This window comes from Venturia canescens, chromosome 6, assembly GCF_019457755.1.
Source record: "Venturia canescens isolate UGA chromosome 6, ASM1945775v1, whole genome shotgun sequence".
Taxonomy (NCBI): domain Eukaryota; kingdom Metazoa; phylum Arthropoda; class Insecta; order Hymenoptera; family Ichneumonidae; genus Venturia; species Venturia canescens.
The window spans coordinates 7,391,647-7,411,652 of NC_057426.1; the positions used below are offsets into that span (position 1 = coordinate 7,391,647).

The window sequence follows — 20,006 nt, forward strand, 5'->3', positions numbered from 1 at the left end:
TTCACATTTGGAGAATGAAATTGCGTATTGCTAACTGATTAAAATTGAATTAACTGAAATTATAGTTCCTCCGTAGAATGCACGGCCATGCCATTTTGCGTCTCCGAGCTGTGACGTGATGATAATTAATTACTAACAATTAATTACCCTGTCCCATTTGCAGCCACAGAACTACGCTGCCGAGCGGGGACAGCTATTTATTTTCTTTTATTCTCCCACGTTATTGAAAATAAATCGAATTTATTGAAAATAAACACTGCATTATTATCCTACTTTTAAAGCATTGCGACAAATAATGTTTACACATTCAAAAGAGCATTTAATATTATTTCAGTATTTACATTAACAGCGCAGTACTCTCAAAAAGAGTTCGTCTCGTTTGTAAGATTGGGCTCATCCCTAAAGTGGTCCTTGGAAAATTGATTATCGATTTCCATTCATACTTCGAAAATCCTCATCACGATAATCGAGCTTCAAAACCTTTTATGTGATCATAATAACTAGTCCCGATTCCTTACAGATTGTAGAACACTGTCGAATATTTTTGCTCGTTTAAATAAATCTCGTCAATGTTGAGATTTGAAGATTTTCAGAAATTCTACAGCTCGACCGCGAAGCAGAAAAAATAGACCGTCCGCGCGACCGAAGGCTGAATGATAAATTGGTTCATTTCTAAAGGGCTGAAAATGCGTTATCCGAGAATCGACTGCACAGACTACTTTTGAATGATTGAGGATACGCTCGATAATACTCCCCCAGTGACGGCCCCGCGTTTTAGTAATGGACAATCACGAATCCGCGTTACAATTGAATTTGGGTCATCCCAGAAAATGGAATAGAAAAGAAAAAATGATGATTTTATAATTATTGGAAATTCTTGGTTCATGTATGGTTCCGCTTGGTGAACTCCGTTTCAATCCTCATTCTGACACAGATTCCTGAGACTATATTTTCTATCAACGAACAGCCAGAATTATTGGTTTAAAGCGATAAAATTTGTGAACAATTAGGACTCGTTAGCGATGAATTCCTTCGGTGATCATCTCGTACTAAAAACAAGTTTTTCCAAATCCTTTACTCGATTCTCATATTCAGCAATGCATTCGAAGGAAATTAAAAAAAGTTACGAGTGAAACTTTATCGTGGATATCACAATGTAAAATTCCAACTTCACGAATAATATGAATTTCAACGCACACCCAATTTTTATTAAACCAAAACTAACGATTGCTGCGCGATGGGAACCACGCCGCAGCTATTCACCAGCAACCTTCGAATATTTCTCATTGTTCATAAACTATCGAGTGCTTTGAGGTTCTAAAAAATCATAATCCCAAAAAACAAAATAATTCTCGTCTCCCACACCTTTCAGTGTGTCCCGGTAATTTCCCATCACGGATTTGTATTTATTGCTCCGGTTAGAAATGCTAAAATTCCCCTCGAAATAGATCGATCCCACAGTTCCCGAAAGAACTGTTTGAAAATAATCCTCGCGAATGAGAGGCGGTAAAAAACGCCATTCCCCCATGAACGCAAAAGTCTCTGGTAAAAAAGTGGATAAAAATTGGACGAAATAAAAGAAAAATGTGTTCAAATGGCAAAGCAGTAGCCCGATGAAACGAACAAGAGTAACTCAGTGCCGCACGGGTAGCGTTTTTTCTCTTTTGAATATGTAAAACACAGGGGAGATTAGGTGTACGCCTTTTGATGATTTTTTTGCTCACTCGAGTAGTGGTCGTCCTCTGAAATGTCGGCGGGCTCCGGGGTCGAAATGTTCTCCTGCAACAGATCCAAGAAGCAAAACCGTTATCCAATGGTACGATGGCAAAGAGCGCGCGCGGCGGGCGAGCAGCGCGAGCCCGTTCGACATTCAGTTTAAGTTTCTCATCTCTACGTACACATACCGTAGTATATAGTAGGTACGAGATAAGCGAGACCAAAGCACGCGTCCCGACCGTGACGATCTCGAGCTATTCACATGCAAATCCCTAGTCCTCGGCTTTAAGCATCCGCCTCTTTGCTTATACAGATATGTAACGTGTATGCACACACTTTTGTCAACGTCCTCGCAATGTATCCATACATATTTACGTTTAAGAATACAGGGAGTCGCAGAAATGGGGATCAGTAGCGTGGCGGACTGTTCGAAACAGAAATCAGTCGAAAGTTTCTTCAAACTTTCCTGACCGATAGAAAATTAGCTGGGTTTAAATCGTTAGGAAATCCCTCAGGATTCAGGATTTCAAATTTTTCAATACTTTTCTCAGAGTTTCGTCCTGTACGTAGAGCGGAGTGTAGATTTTTTATTGCTCTCCGATTCCATGTCCAATAAATACAGCAACGAGGATCGCAGTACACACGAGTCGCGTCCGCAGGTCGATGGACCCACCACGTGAATTTTTACACTTGCATCCGCCGATGCCCTTTTTGCAGTGGAGCAAAAAGTCTGTCAAGAAGTTTCTCTTATTCTGGCTTACCGAAAATCGAATATGTTGAGTGTACAACGCGAAATGTGCATTGACAAAAAATCATGCCGAGTTCAATGTATAAGAATCGTTGATTATCAAAGTAAGATATTCGATTACTAATTGATCGGTTTAACCGATACCAGATGGAGAAAATTAAATTTGAAAAATTATGGTGAGCAACGACAGTGCAGTGACGAGCTGCAATTCATGATATTGAATTTTCCTATAAATTAATCTATCTGAAATATTTACTGCGTCATAAAACTGAAGATTCTGCAAAATCTTCGAAACTTAACAGTGCGTTACAGGAATGAATACTTTCCCTTAATTTGTCCCTGCATTAAAATATATCGCGGTAAATTTAACAGTGAATTTCACGCTAAATTTTACCGTTTTATTTTCTGCGTGCATGAGAGTGTGAGTTTGATTGAAATAATAAAGAATTATGGGATCGTGGCATGCAGTAAGATTCAGTGAGGTAATAAACTTTCGAAGCACAAATCGAATAAGAAAAACTTCTGTGTTGACGTTAAGGTAGAACGAAGAGTTCGAAATTGAAGCAAAAACAGCAAAACAACGGCGATGGACCAGTTTTTGGAAGATGCGCCGAGAGAACAAGTCATAAATCTGAAGAGTTGCACGTGGTTATATAGTATTACACAACGATGGGGTTTGGAGGTATGTTGATACCGCGAGACGGAGGATGGGATCATTTTTCAAGCTAACGGGGCCGAGCAGCTAACATCCCTGAGGGGACTTTACGTTCTCGCACTCTATGTTCGCCAAATATACATGTATCTACAGCAAGAAAAAAGGGAGATAGAAAGAGAGAGAGAGAGAACGAAAAGATAAAACAGAGTCGCGCGACCTCACGGCGCGTGATTCTCTCGTGTGATAATCGATTCCGAACGAGCGAGGTCTCTCCCTGAACGACGCTGATTGATTCCGCGCGCTATAAAATTAACGGGTCTCTCTCTCTCTCTTTTTCTCTTTTTTATCTTCCCGTCCTCCTCCTCCTGTCCGTCCCCGAGCGGCGTTCTCTTTCTACCGCATTAAAAAACTACGAGCGCGATCTCAAGCCCGCGGCTTTGCTTCGCGTTTTGTTCATGCCGCAGGGACGCGCGCATGCCGGTTTCGTAAGCTCCTCTACTCTATCGTGGCCTGCAGCATGTGTTCGTTGGCAAAATCCATGACAAGAGGAGGGAACGAAGCAAGTTTCCAACGTGTACGTATACTTTTGAGAATCGGCGTACGAGGCGAGAAGGGGGCGGGGGAGGGGGAGAGTCTCTTGCGCTCTTGCACGTGTATATAAATATAGAAGATACGGAGCCCAGCCTCTCTCGTTTTATCTGTGCCAGGTCTCTCTCCGAGAGTTGCAACATCCAGAAGGTCGACCGGTATCCCCGTCGCGCTGCGCGATTCGCGCCCGTTCTCGTGCAAGAACCTCCGCGAGGAGGAGGAGGGAGACGCAGGAGGGGGCTTTTATATGCATTTCGCTCTGGCCCCGCGGCCTTATACACCGCAACCCGTTGTCCAATCTGGGATATCCCGCAACTTTACCTCCCCGTTCAAAGGCTCGCGTCAACCGGCAATATTCGAGCAGCGCCGCTCTCGCCCAGCATCGGCTCTAATAAGTAGCGTGTCTGTTCAAATTTTTAGAGGAAAAACAACGAAACAGAGAATCGCGCTGGTTCTAGCTCTGGAGAACATTCTTGCTCGCGTCTCGAACGACCCAAAAAACGGACTGGAGAGGCACGCTGCGAACAACCAAGTCCGGCTTTCCTACCGTGACCCCCTTCTCTCCTTTTTATTCTCCCTCTCTCGAGTTTTCGGCTCATGCCATTTTCTCTTTCTTCTTTCATCTCTACCACTTCTGTCATGATTCTTTTCCGATACTTATTGACCTAGGATAGCTCCTAATTCGCAGGCTACTTTTTCAGCACCGACATTCTTCATGAGGACACTTGTTCCTTGGTCCTCTACATAAACCCGGATTTTACTTGTTGAAGTTTGTAATGTGTAGAATCGCTGGAAATTCACTCGCGTAAAGCCACTCTGCGAATTACATTGGATACTTTGACCAAGATTATTGAGATTATTGAGATTCAATTTGAATATCTTTCTCGTAAAATTTTTGTGACGAAATCAAGGATCTTAAGTTTCCCAAAATGCAGAACAAAATCGATTTTGCTGTGAATGAAATTCATCGAACCCGGCGACCTCTCAATTCATGCGACAATCGGCCACTTCCGTTTCCAAAGAAAGTATCGCCCCAACGCACGGGGCTCGTCGCGAAACACATCATTTTTCTGATCATTTGGAAAAATCAGTTTTTTGGGAATCGACGAATAGTGGATTCCACAACCAAATCGATCAACAATAGTCGATTTTTTTTCCACACAATAAACACGTTTATGCATTACGTCATTGAATGACTAAAGCATTTTTTCGTTGGGGTCCAATAACTTCAGAGTATAAATATCCCCAAGCAATATTCCCAACTGGACAATCAATTGCACAGGAAATTTAAAGATAGGTGTCGAACTTTAATCTCCCCTTTCTTCCGGTATTATCTCCCGGAGCTCTTTACGCATAAAGAATTTCTCCGACGTTCCTATGCAAGAGAATTTCCCAATATAGCTTCGGTAAAAAATGATTTAAGCCCATTCTTACAATGATTTAATAACGGTGTATATATCTATAAATAAAATGGACGAGCATTCGACTGCAAGAAAACTTGATTATTCAATAACGGAAAAGTTGTATAGAAGGGTCGCCCTCGAGGCAGACAACAAGTAAGAAAACCGAGAGGTAAGTATTTTGTATGTACGCGTACAACGGGGATGTAGTCGATGGGAGATCTTTTCTCTCTGCTTAATAAACGTTAGAATTTATTGGCTAAATTCTCTGCAAAGCCGCGTACGATGGAAGTGAGCCTCGAATGGAGTGATCCGTCAGTGAACTGAGGGAAGGAGGAGAAAAGGCGAAAGAACGTGGGAGAAGGAGAGAGAGAGAGAGGAGAAAGCAAAGCGACTATACACGGCAAAGATTCGAAGCAAAACCTCCGCAGAAGGTTATTTTAAGAATCTTTCATTAAGAATTCAATATAACCCGATTTGCCTTCATTTTACTCGTACCTGCCCTAGCACCTCTTTCGATGTTTCCGCAAAGATTTCCACCGAGGAATGAGACGGGATGGAGCGAAAAAACGAAGGCAGATAATTTCACGTGACCTCTTGCCGTGGCAAGTATAGTAGCTCCGATATTGCAGAATTTAGTAGAACAGAAGTAAAAATAAAGAGGGTATTGCCAGAGGAGAAGACCCATGCTTGCATTCAAACCTTAAAACTCCATGACGATCTTTACACTGACAAACCCAATTTAATGGAAGTATCAAAATATTTATTCGGACGTATGCGCACCAATAAAGTTCAATTTTCAGGATACTCAAGGACTTTGATCATTGATCTAATTACTCGATCGTTTCAACCATTTTGTAAAAAGATAAAAATTTACGATTTGGCCATTCGAGAAATAGAATTTTCCCTCGAATTTTCCAGGAAAAATTCCATTGATTCTCTTCCATAAATAGAGAATTCGATAACTTTGATTACGTAAGCTCCAATTTCTTTTTTAGTATCAATTTCTAAAAAAAAACTTCTGTGAATACGATCTGTAAATTCCAAATGTCCTCGATGAGAGAAAAATTCATCGTCGGTCACGCTTTTCATGATTCTTTTTTAAAACTGATTATACACGGCGAACCTGCCGGGCGAATATTCACCTACTCGTCTCAATCCGTCGCTCTGTCTCTTTCCTGTAGCAGCGTTAACACGCGAAGGGTCAGAGAGTTTCTGTTTATAGATCCGGCGTTAAATGTTAAACGTTTGCTCGAGACTGCTGTGTGTCCTACCGTTTTATGCAGTAGCAACGCTATATACAAGCTTGGCGATTCTCTCACCTACGCGGACGCGCGGGGGCCGCCCCACTTCCGCCGGATGCGCCCTCATATTAATGAGAATCCCAGTCGGAGCCGGACTGGACGATCCGGGGTCACACTCCTACGGAGCGAAACCTTGCCGGCAAATAAAACATTTATAATTCTAATTGATTATCTGATATGAAGACGGTGAAAAAAATTGCGAGAGTTTACCCATTGGCCGCTCTCGTTGTTGCTTGTATTAGCTTCAAATTCAGGCGATTTTTTCTACGCTGCGCGATCACACGAATCGGACGCATAATCAGGCTCCGGCCTCCGTATTAATTGGGAGTATCATACAAGAAAAGAATCAAGTGGCTCGGAGAGCAGACATGCATAGAGTTTGTGGGAACGGTTGTATCGATCAGAAGCAACGAGTGTGCCAAGTTCAAAAGCAAAAGCGTCTCGGGAATCCTTTGACGCGAAACTAAATAATCGATATATAAATGTCCACGTGCGTGATACAAATATAGATACATAGATCTGCATACGTGGGCCGTCACGGCGCGTTGGCGAGTGAAGAAGCTTGGTTTTCTTGGCAGACTAGCTTCGGAGGAGGCGCGCATGCACAAACACATCGAAGCCACATATTTTTCTACGGATAAGTGAGAGACAGAGATCTAAAAGATCCCATTGCCAGAAGGGAATCCCATGATGGCGTGGAGCCAACGTACTTATCCGAGTCGTGTATAGCGTTGCTTATACATAGATGTGCGGGTAATACGTACACGTATGTATATCTCGAACCGAGTGAAAAGGAACATCTTCCATGTGACTCTCAAGCTCGACGAGGGACCAAGAGATTCTCTCGGAACCTTTCAATGTGCTATCCAAAAGAAGAAGAAGAAGAAGAAGAAGAAGAAGAAGAGGAGGAGGAGGAGGAGGCGAGGAGGAGGAGCAAAAGGGGTGTTGGGGAAGAAACTCACGCGGAGAAGCTATCCCAAGAGGAGAAGTCACGTGGTTTTTTCACACGAGAGCTTATATGTGCCGTTGAGAGAAGCCCAAGAGAGAAGTGACAAGAGGGGCCAAGGGGGAGGGGGAGAGGGATGGAGAGTGAGTTTATGCGGTGTGTGTGGGAACCGGGCGGTAGAGAAGAGTGGCCGACTCTCGCGCTCTCTGCTTTTTTTTTTCTTCGGGACCAGAGCATCGGCATCAGGAGCTGCGGAGCATATAGACTCGCTCGCATACTCACACTGTTGCAGTATATGATCGTGGTCTAAAGGGGACACGAGAAGACATACGTTCGAGAGAAGTTCTCTCGTGGCAAAATATATGGAGAAGAAGAGAAAAAGCGAGAGAGACGGGGCGAGAGAAAAAAGTAGGATCGGCGAGTGCGACACTGCGCGCGAGTGAAGAGAGCGCGGCGAGGGGCGGGGAACGGGCGAGGGGGATTGAACGAGGTTCGCGAGGAGCCACAGCCAGGGCCACGGGAATGATAATGACGATGACGATATTCGCTGGCGTGGACCTGTCCAACCGGGGCTCTCCCATTCCTCCCCTCAACCTTCCACCCCTCCCCTCTCTCTCTCCCCTCCTCCAGATACTCTCTGACAGATACGTAGCGGGACGACAGTTTGTCCTGCAATGGAGAGAGAAGAAGAAAGATAATGGTGAAGAGGAGTGAAAAGAGAAGCTTCAAAAGGGAAGACGCGAAGAATGAGGAAGATGAAACAAGGAAGAAACGAAACAGGGAGCGGGGGGGTCGGTGGGCATGAGGCTCGACAGTTTATTACCGTATACTCAGTTTCATACTTGAACATATCAATATCCACGCACACACATATCGTACCTCTACATACAGTCATATGAAGTGAGAAAGAGAGCGAGAAAATGTGTGGAGAACATTTGTTTAGTTGGCTGTAATTAAGCCACTTGGCGGCAATTGTTTGTCGCTCAGCACAGAATTCCGCTCCCATCGCTTTGTCGTCGTCGTCGTCGCCGATGTCCACGACGACGACGACGACGGTGGGCATCGTGTGTCGTTGGCACGATTCTCTCTCAAGGGGCACGAAGAGGGCTTGCCGAGGACACGTAGCCTCGCTCCGGACAAGGGTATATAAGAGCGCCTCTGTAGAGGGGAATTTCATAAGCGTCGAAGCTGCTTACCCGCCGCGCGCGATCCATACATGCACGCTAACGCGACGCAAACTAAAATGCGTTTTACACGCGCTCGCTCTCGTACACAGATTGCCCCTATAGCCATGTTATATTACGAGGAAAAGAGGGAGGTTTACATGTATATGCGCATATATACGTTAAGAGCAACGTACCAGAGCGATAAAGGCGAACGAGTTGGCGAGGGGTCAACGGGTCAAGCGGCTCCAGGAGCCGCGGGTGCTTATGCCCAGCCTCTTCTACACGTATATAAAACCGTAACGTACCGCGAAAGCCTCCATTACTATATTCGTACTCGTACGTATCTCTGCGTGTAGGGTGAACTATATTTCATCCGTGTACGTTATGCAGATGCGTGTATACAGCGACAACGTCACCGCACGAATCACCACTAGTTTCAGTGTTTTGCAACCGACCGTGATGATACGATGGTGCGATGGAACCAGACGGAAGAGCGGATCGATGACATCAGTAATCTATGATTGTACTTTCTCATGAGGATAATCGAGGCGCTTTTTTACGATTTACTTTGGATCGATGAACATTTGGGGCTTGAGTTGGGAGTTCTGTTATTTGTAAAGTCTCAAGTATTTATGCCATTTCTGTGAGTTTGTGGCAGTCATCGAGCGTGCGTGACATCGCGAAAATGAGGCATCGTTTGATCGATTTAATCATGATGGGCGATGGTGTGAAAAACGTTTATTCGAGAGGATTTAATTCGTTACGATTTCCACTAAATTTAGTCAAGTTTTGGGAAATAATTTGTTAGTAGTTTCATTAGATGAGTCGTTGAAGGGGAGCCTCGTGCTATACCTTCTGACGGAGTGTCTACGAAATGAGTTTTCAGTAACGCAGAGATAAATTGAGTGTGATATATCAATCCAGATGATTTACGATGATTGTGATAAAAATTTAAGACTCCGGTATCTCTCGCCCAGTGAATCGAATGCTACAGAGGACAGTTCGCCCGATCTTTTTGGTCTACGTTCGAGAAGGATAAAAAAAGAGCTGCTCCGAGGAGGAAAAAAAATAGGAATTATCGCTCGAGCCTAACGCCGTCGAAGAGGGGCGACGCTATGGGTGATCCGAGATGGGAAAACGGGAGAAAGAGCTCTTGGATACTGTGGGATACGGGTCTGTGTCCCAGTCCTCTATCTTCGAAGTGAGAGGCGTATTACAGTGACGTGCAAAGGCAAAAGGGGAGAGAAACGCGTAGAGAGAACGAAGGCGGCGGCGGTTTCTCGACGGAGGGATAAAAAAAAAGAAAAAAAAACGAAGCAGCAGGGGGAGGAGGAGGAGGAGGAGGATGATGGGGTCACCGTCAGCGGGATAACCTCACACGTGTGCGGCCAAAAAAAAAAGCAGTGGCGTCGGTGGTTCGCTCGGCTCTTCTTTTCCTCCTTCTCCTCCTCCTCCTTCTTCTTCTTCTTCTTCTTCTTCTTCTTTCTCGTATGTGCGACAGGGGAGAGATACACAGAAGAAGAGCGTAAACTACGGACGTTCAGGCTCTCTCTCCCCTTTTTTCTCTCCTCTTTCCTCTGGCGGTTCTCCCCTCGTCAGTCTCGGGACAAGCGTCGCATATCGACCTCGGACCCGCTTATTTTGCCCCTCGCCAAGACGTGTATCATTCCAATTCTCTCTACCACCCCGAATTAGAACGATGAAGCATCGTTTAATAAAAAACCGAAGGAGAAAAACCTTTCTTTCAGGAAAGGTCAACACACACGCGCGCGTGCATGCAGATACAGATTATACGAGCCATATTTTTACAACTCGCTGAGGAGTACGGAATACCACGAGTTCGGAGCATATCCGGTCGCTGAAACGTCGATGCAGCGCGGTCAAAGATTCAGCAAAAGTTTCCACGAATCACGTATGAAGACTGGACGAAGCCAACAAACTACGGGTAGGAAAAAACATCTCTTAATGAAGACGGAAGACAATTTTGAATATCAATCACTCTATCGATGACTTATAGTCGCATCCTTTGCTCGATATCGAAGGGGATCAGAATGCTATGGCACAGAATATGATAATACTCGATTGACGACCACGATACTCATCCGATTTAGCGTGTACACATTCGTATCTATATCTAGGCGAAGTAACTATATAAATTTGTGCTTCAAAATAACAATCATATCATGAGCGTGAAACTCTTCTCACGCATTTTGGAGCAGGCGAGTCCGTACAACGTTCGCTGTCTCTACTCGCTCATTATTTATATGTATATGTGTATAAACGAGTCGTTACATTGAATGCGGTGGCTTGGGGCACGAGGTACGAGTGACGGTGTCTGCCGTGCTTGCCTCGGCTATCCGCTCCTGCTCCCCCTCTCTCTCAGGCTCTCGCGCTACCTTACTTGACCCCTGAGCAACGAGGGACAATTGGGTGTAACAGTCTCCCATTCGTCTGTCCATTCTGTCTCTCCCTCTCCGCGTTCCTCTGCTGAATCTCCGGTTATACGTCACTCGCTGTGTCGCGATTCGAAAAAGGAATAAATCCTCGCGGAAAAATCTCTCGTGTTACCGGATACACTCGATTTTTATGGGAAATTCGTCGCTGATCATAAATACGTCAACGCACAAGAAGTTTGAGTATAAAATGAGGTTTGAGAATAGGTGCGACGCGTTCGCAACTCGTGCCGCATATCCCGAGATATTTTCATACAAAGTTTCATTCGAACGTAATAAAAAGTCGCCTCGTTTTCATACCGGTCAGTCTTGTATGGGTGTACGTGCGTTTTTTTCTTTCCTCATAACGTCCAAAGTTTTTTTTTTTTTTGCGACTGTTTCTTATCGGGGGCTCTTATGATGTTCTTTATCAGGCCACCAAAGGGGAATCATTTCCAGAGACGATGCGTAACATTATTTCTCGTCCTCTCTTCCTCTGTCTTCCCTTTGCTCTTTCTTTTCCTTCTCCACTTTAACTAATACCTCTCGAAGACCGTTTCGTTCGTTATGCCTTCCTGGAAATGAAAGGAGGCCTCAGATGAGAGAGGAGAGATCGCGCTTCAGAAATGCCCGGCAAGGAGGAACAGGGGGGTTCTCTCAACGGCTTGGCCTCGCCGACCAAGAGGCTAGTTTATACTATACGTATATACAATAAACAGCGACGTGAACAGTATATTCTCTCCCTCCCCCTTCACCGCCCTCTCTCTTCTTCCTTTATCTTTCTCTCTCTCTCTCTCTCTCTCTCTATTCGTCTCGGTGGTTACAGCCCCGCACGTTTTACATCGATCAACCAGTAATTGACGAGATACGCGGTGCGAGGTCGCTGAAGGGAATTCTTTCGTGAGTCACACACTCGCCCGCTGAGAAGAAAGAGTGGAAACGAAAGACGAGAGGGAGGGCTCAAGTGTTGTTGAAATTCGAAGGAGAGACGAAGAGTAAGAGCGATAAAGTAAAGGATAAAAAAGCCCGATATATGCGGAGAGGAAATAAAAAATAAAAATAAAAAGAGTGCTATTGATATGGGGCACTCATCTCTACAGACGCACCGGCAGCTTTTTTTCGTCCTCATGTTTCTTCTTCATCTCTCTCTCTCATCTTCTCAGTCCTCTCACTCTTTCGCGCCACGGGTCCTTTCGGTCTCCGTTTTCATATGATTTTCTCTCCTCTGCTTTAATTTTTCACAATCGTTTTGTTTCTTTTGCGCATCTTCTTTCGTAGCAACTCTCCCTCTGGAGGTCGAGAGGATGAGAGCGAGGCTCGCTCTGGTCTTAGATCTGTCGCTCTCAACGTTACTCATATTTTCCGTTCGTCCGTCTCGCCTCCTTCTATCTTCCTACGAATCTTTCTTTCCTTCTGTATCAAGCAAGATTGAGCGCATACGAACGAGCAGATCTACAGCAGAGAGCTCTTCACGTAGAGTTGTGCCAGCAGGGAATATTATACTTGGCGATGACGCGGGCGCGTAATACAACGGGGGGCGGCGTCCGGGCGCAAGAACAAGGAGAGCGAAAGAGACGAAGGAAAAAGGAGCTTGTGGTACGCCGCTGCTGCTGGTGCTGCTCTGGCTGTTAGTCTCGTCGAGAACTCACGGATATCCCGAGCTCCCGGAGAGACTCTGCACTCTCTTGTACAAGAGAGAGAGAGGCAACGAACGTATCGAGAAAAAGAGAGGCAGCGTGGCAGAAAACCCTGGGAGCTCTAAAAGAGCACACGCAGAGACGCGCGAGAGCAACGAGAGAGAAAAGAAAGAAAAAAATCGTGAGTGCCTGAAGAGCGCAGCAACGCCAAATACGTAACCGTCGAGTGAGAGAAAATAAGCCATGGAGGAGAAAATGAGAATAAACAAAAAAAACAGAAACTTGGAAAGATCGGGGGGATCGAAAAGAGCATTGGCGTCGAAGGCTTAATCAGCTTCGATCATCTGGCTTTGAACTTTTGTGTAGACCGTTATATATACGTGCTCACTCTTTGCAATATCGACTCATGAAATCATCTATGAATTCTTCCTCTTTTTTTCCACGACGAAACAAAACTCACGCTCGTTTCCATTCGAAGAAATCTCTTCGTCAAATATCTGTACGCGTATTTCGGCAGCACGATTATTTGAACTGAAAAAAAAATCGACGCGAATCGACACAACAGCTTGATTCTAGGGGCGAGAAATTCTCGAGGGTATTTCAGAATGTTCAGGCGAAAATACCTCATCGAATGAAGCACTTGCATTCTCCGTTCAATCTCATGCACCACCAAATCGTTACGAGCTCCTCAATATAATAGATTGGCCATTGATAACGCCTTTTTCAACACAATGACCAGACACAAAGAGTTACAACGCGTTTATCGCGAAGAACCTGTTGATGAGCTCAGACGGAGTTAAGGAACGTGCGCGTCCTTCGAAAAATGATTACTCCGGGAGATTCGAACGGTACTGCTTGGGCATTTCTACAGACAAGGCCGCGTGCGCGAGAGTCCCGCGATCCGCTATATTCCGATGCAACATGACGATCAAGATGATGATGATGATGATGATGATGCCGATGATGATGATACTCGTAATGCTAGCTGGACTTCTATCCCCGCTGACTCTCCTCCTTTCTCATTTCGTTGCACAGCACATTGGCAAAGTTCACCAATGTCGCCTTATATACAAGAGATCTCGTCTTGGGACCTCGACGCAAAATATCCTGCGGAATTTCACAGTACCAGCGCGTCCACAGAGCTTTTACCGTTAGCCGCGATACATAGCGGTTTCGAATGTACGTGTGTACGAGCATTTATATTTATCTACATTCACAGCTTTATCTTCCTCGATTGTGTATACACATGCAGCCGGCCTTGACTACAGTTAACAAAAATAATGAAGCGATTTTGTAACAAGAATATCCGGAGTGCATATTCGTTTCGAAAATATCTCAGCTCCGTGAGGATTCCAAAAAACAAAAAGTTCCAGGTGATTGGAAATATGTACTGAGAAAATTCACATTTTTAGATTTTCCCGCACTCGTTATCCCTGGAGTTCGTACATGGCCGATGAAAATGTTGCTAAAAGTCTATTCCCAAAAGAATTCCAGCAACGTAACATTTTTCGAGATCGAGAAAGTCGAGAGGGTTCGGATGTATGGTAGGAAACGAGCCCACCTTCCCGGACTATTCCGGTGCTTCATCAGAATCTTTTCTTTTTTGTAACACCCTCGCGTACGCACAAGAACGTATACGAATCGAAGGAGAGAAAGAGGAAGAGTGGAAGATTTCCTCATCGTCCTACTTTCCGTGTCCTCCTAATTGCTCCCGGGGGATATCGGTTTCGCAGAGGGTCTAACGAAGCCTCTCAGCGGTCCACTGCATACACACACAAGCCATGTATGTACAGCGGTATATAGGGATTTTATATAGACAGTACCGTGAGTTTTCGTTTTCGTTTTTTCGTATTTCTCTCTCTTTTTTTTTTTCTTCTTCTTTTTTTTCGTCCAAGTTTCTTTTTATCTGCCAGTTCCTCGGAGCCTGCTCTCCTCGTATCCTTTTTCCCCAATGGCAAGTGTACACGGTGCTAGAGGGTATGGAATTGGAGGACAAGGACGAGGGAGCACGTAGGACCGTTTTACGTTGAGAAGGACTCGAGAAAAGAAGCAAGAAAGCAACCGTTTTTCCATTTCCCTCATTCTCATGGGTTTTCCTCGAGGCTCGTTTCCCCTTGCTGGTCGTTCGAACGAATATATATATTCTCCATGGGATATTCGTGCTGATGCTGGTACGTACGTACGTACACTCGTACGCGCGTATATAGATTCGCATATACGTGTGCCCCACGGTTCCTGGGGGCCTGAAGGACGCAACCCACATCAAGTGCGATGTGTTGAATTCGGAGGGTTACGCCTTTTTCTCTAGTAGCGATCGATATGTTCCAGGAATAGAGAATTTATATATAGGAAAGTTAGAGGTGCTCTGAGAAAACGGCAGCCAACGGGCACGGAGCTATATGGGCCAGACAGGCAAGCCGAAGTACCGCCGTGGGCGAAAAGGAAGAACAGTTCTGGCTATAGAGTGAGGAGAGTCGTTGATGTTGGTGAGCTGCTAGCCAGAAGGAGAAATTCACCGGAGTGCAGCCATCCGCAGGGAGAAAAGAGAGAGAGAGAGAGAGAGAGAGAGAGAGAGAGAGAGAGAAAGAAAAAGTCGGAGGTAGAAAAGAGGGCACCAGAAAAACGAAGCAGCATAGAGGGAAAAAGAAGAAGAAGAAGAAGAAGAAGAAGATGAAGAAGAAGAAGACGAAGAAGAAGAAAGGTGGGATAAAGAAGAAGGCGAAAAAAGAGGGTCGGAGAGGTAAATGTGTATAAAAGTGTATATAATACGTATACATATATACATATCAATCGCTATGTAGAGAAAGGAAAACCTGAGGGTGGATGTAGGAGCAAAAAAACGTCGACAAGTGTGGGTGAAGTATAAGAGATGGGCGGTGGATGCTGTGGGGCTTACTTCTTTCCCCTTTTATATTTTTCTTCTCTTTTCCCTTCTCTTTCTGCTCGTACTCTTTTGCCGTTTTTTTTTTTTTGTTTTTTTTTTCTTCCGTCCCAGGGTGAAGGCGAGAGACCCTTTTTCTCACTTTTCTCGGGCTTCAAGCTTCTCTCTCATCATCCGTAGGAGAGAGGAGTCACAGCGCCATTTCTGGCCCCGTTTTCTCTGACATTGGTAGAGGGATCTCAACGGTAGCGCGCTCTCTCTTTATGCTCTTTTTCTTTCCCTTTTTTTTGAACGCTCGAAGCTCCACCAGAGGCGGCTCGACGACGCCAGCAAAGAGGGACGCTTGGGGTAGAAACGTCGACGCTCACTATTTTCATCCCCTGCCCCCCCCCCCCCCCCCCCCACCCACCGAGCGCTCATCAAATATACCCATATCTCACTGTTGCCGCTTTTGACCAACGCCAACTCTAACTCGAACCCAACCGGCCTCTTGGAATTCGTCTGCTCGTTTATTCTTCTCTTTATCTCTCTCGTATCCTCATACTTCCCCCCCCCCCCTCCCCGCCCCTCCTGCATACAACACTCTTCCATTCAGATGAATATAGAACTATTATATTCTGAGTCTTCGACCCACACGTCTTGCATTGAAATTCTTACATCCAACGACATTCCAATTTCATCTACTGTCGTCATATTGGACAAAAGGAAGCGCTACCTTAATTCGGATTGCGATCTTTCTATAAATGTATGCTTCGTTTCACATATTTAATCGAATACGGACCTAGAAAAAGAGAAATCGGCCATGGCTGATGTGTATATAAATGGTCGAAGAGGAAGAATAAGAAAAAACGTTTTATCATGCAAGTAATGTCAGTGCATGTCGAGGATAAGAGCTAGAAGCTCTGGAAAGAATTTTAAGATTATTCGGTTTGGTACAAAAAGTAGAATATTTTTCAGCAGCATTTTTCCAGTGCTAAGAATAACGTGAAACTCTCGTCACATTTCGAGGACTTATTATTTACTTTGTAGATTATTATTTCCTCTCCCCCACTTGTATTTCTCTCACTCCGATTATATACACGTTTTCTAACCCCCTTTGTAGCAGACTTTCGTGTCTCCGTGTCTCAGACGTCCGACTGAGGACACCCCGGGGAATCTTTGGAATACCAATCAAGCGGACTAATTCGCTGTGGCCATGCGGGTACCAAATTACCTCGACGGATGACGGGATGTCACACTCATCAGGGTTCTCATTTTACCGATCATTTGGGATTATTTATTGTCACGAATTATACGATATTTTTGTATTTATAAAAATATCCTCTGATAGTATTCTCCCTGGAAAAATATTTTTTGGGTGAATAATTTCTAGTGGTGTTTTTTCGTAATAATTCTCATCATACAATTGCAAAATCTCCATCGCTTGCTGCACGTTTTCAATATGGGAGATTCGAAATGTGAGAAGCATTCGTAAAGCGTGTTGACAGACCGAATGAACTTTTCAATCACACAATCAAAAGGTCATTGTATAAATTTTTAACGCACCCTGCGAAGACCATTTTGTTTCCATACGGCTGACATCGTTTCTGATGAGAGACGCCGGAAGAGAGAGAGAGTTACACTCAGAAGTAGTGTGCGAGCTCTAGTGAACGAGAAAACTACCAGGGGACCCTTCAACCCTGTTCACGAGAGAGTATCTTTGGAGGACCGGAGTACAAGCAAGGTTTTCCATATCCGAAGCTCTCACAGAACCTTGACAAGGCCGAGAGAGGGCTGCCCAAAGTAACTGACGCATAAAGACGCGAGCTCCGACAGTTTGCGAGAGGGATGATCAGTGTCGCGGAAGTATAACAGCGAGAGGCTGGGGAGGAGGACGGGGGATGGGAAAGGGGGAGTAAAAGGGAGACGAGAAGAGTAGAGAATTGGTTAGAGAAGTGAGAGAAAGAGAGGAGTTACGACAGAGGCTTAAACTTTTACTGGTTCAGGAGCGCGTCAGCGTCTGGCTCGTTTTTGCCTTGGCCGTAGCCAAAGAGCAACCTTCCAACTCTCATCCGCTCTCGTCCAACAAACTCATCCCCCAGCTTCATTTTCCCTCTTCTTCTCCTCCTCTATGGCCCCCAACGACCTCCTCGTCGTTTCAGCTTGCAAGGATCCATCCTATACATAACGAACCAACCTCGTTTCCCAGCACACTACCATACCCTCGGACGAGGAGGTTCTCTCTCGCCCAACCACCCTTATTCGTCTTTCCCTCTTTTTCTTGCCAGAGACCAGATTCCAACCTCTCGGCACATATATATATAGAACAACCTCTTTCTCATCTGCCTCACCCTCTTTCTATCTCTCTTTTAGTCCTCCCCTTCATTCCCTTTTCTCTTCCCTTCTCTATCCGCCTCGTTCTTCTCTTTGGCTGGTCCCGACTCAGGTCTGGGGTTGGCTGCACAGCCGTAATCTTTCCACAGGATATATCTCTCTATAGCACACAGCTCCGAGAAAACCTAGTCGTGACGGCGATGGAGATAGGAGGAGCGTTTAGATGAGGAAACAGGACGACGGACAAAGGGTTGGGGTGGCTTTTCGGGTTCGAGTCTTCCTCCTGAAACTACCGACCTGTGCTTCCTCCCCTTTCAGCCCCTTTTCCTAAAAGGGATTGTATACTACGCTGTATACGTACTGTATAGTTTAGTACTTTTGACGTTGACCGGGCTGAAGCTGAAAGACGATGTTCCGAAGAGGGCTCTTAAAACCGTCCAGAACACCCAGATTTTATAGGAGTTCATCTCCCAGCGATGGGAAACTCTACACTCGATGGATCAACGGGTATGTTCAGGAAGGTTAAAATACTCTCTCTTCTTTCCGGGAGAAAAAGCGTCGGAACATCCGGCTGATGAATATTCAAGCTTAGAGGAAAAGATACAGAAATTCACTCTTATCCGAAAATGAAATTATCGATTATTCCGTAGCTACGAGCAATGTTTTTTTAAATAATATTTCAAAAAGAAAAAAGGTCTACTGTCGACCGCAATAATTATTGAACCAGCAATAAATTCGTGTTCTTTGCACTTCTCTTTGTCAAGATTTGTGGTAACCTGTTGAACAGCATTATATTTTATGAGACGCATTGCATCGTAAACTTCAATGACTGAAACGTTGAAAAGTAACAGTTCGAAAATGAATCATGGATGTAAAATATTTTTGGTTATGTCTGAGCAACTCCACGAGTGAAGTGAACAAATTAGTCTCAATGATGAATTTTGTAAAGAACTGACAACTCATTTTGGATGATGTTAGTTGTGAAATTCGAGTGAGTTCGTAACGTAGGGTCGCCAAACAAAAAATTCTCAATTTCGCAAGAGTTTCTCGCAGCCGGATCGACTGGATTGCGAATCCTTTTTTCCCCTCTGCTTTGATTCTTCAGTAATGATATTGCCAAAGCACACATCGAAGCTTTGAAGAATAAAGCATATTTCGGTAACTAGATAATAATATAATATCGAATTTGCGAGAAAGGGGTTAGGAAAAAAAAAGAAATTAAAACACAGTGAAAAATGAACGCAACTTGTGGTCGGTCCGACGAAAACTGGAACGGAAACGACAGGGCTCAGTGAGCCCGTAAAATAAACTACGTATCGATCGTAATATTCAATAACGCGGCGACCCCTTTCACCAACCTTCCTAGCACTATGTATCTTTCTTTGCTGTCTAGCTCTCACAGCTACTGGATTTTAGAGCTCATTAACGGTTCACGAACCTCGTAGCCTGGTCGCTTATATGGATTGAGCTCGACGACAACGTCGGGATCGACGACGTGCATTGTTTAGCCCTATACATCCGACGCGTCTGCCTCCTGAATCGCGTCACGATATTGGACAGTCATATTCTAACTCTCAGAGCTACCACAAAACCCAAATACAAATTATACATGCTTCCATACGTATCGAAAACAGATACTTGCATACAAAAAGTTCATCCCACAAAATGAACAGCTGCCTCCTCCGATGAAATTAAACTTTTTGCATAAATTTTCTCCATAAAAATTCGCACGTTTTCGCTTTTCGTGAGCTTTTTTACCATCATTTTGACAGCCAAGAATTTCATCGAGTTTTTTCAGTGATACACCACACGATCTTGGGATATGTTTTTGTTTGAAAAATCTTGATCATCGTCAATGTTCATTAGCCTGTTCCCTAGTCGACCTACGTCATCCTGATCCACCATTTCAGGTTGGCTTGAAATCGTTCGATTATTTATACACACAATATCGTGTTACGCTTAAGGCTGCTCGGACGTGCCGCTATGACGCGATTACGTGTCATGCAGTACGTCTCGGTATAATGTGAAACATTTAGCAGTTCACGGGTAGGATGCGCACGTGTGTCAAGCTCTGGTCTCGTACGTACATCCACGAAGGTTGGCTAACTCCCGTGTTCGTAGTTGGCGTCGTTTTTCGAGCATTTGACACTACAACGTCACAGACGTCATCCTTGTAACGTAGGAAAATCTGACGTTGGCGCGACGAACGAGAAGATCGAG

General features: G+C 44.7%; 1 protein-coding gene across 3 annotated transcripts in view; it reads right to left on the minus strand.

Annotated features, from left to right (window-relative positions):
* The window catches only part of LOC122412085 (nucleolar protein 4-like), a 70,810-nt gene that overhangs the window by 23,789 nt on the left and 27,015 nt on the right, over positions 1-20,006 (minus strand). For all 3 annotated transcript variants that reach the window (XM_043421374.1, XM_043421373.1, XM_043421372.1), the window contains exon 2: positions 1,725-1,779. In XM_043421374.1, coding sequence (XP_043277309.1) covers positions 1,725-1,779 — 55 coding nt within the window. The remainder of the gene's footprint in view (positions 1-1,724; positions 1,780-20,006) is intronic.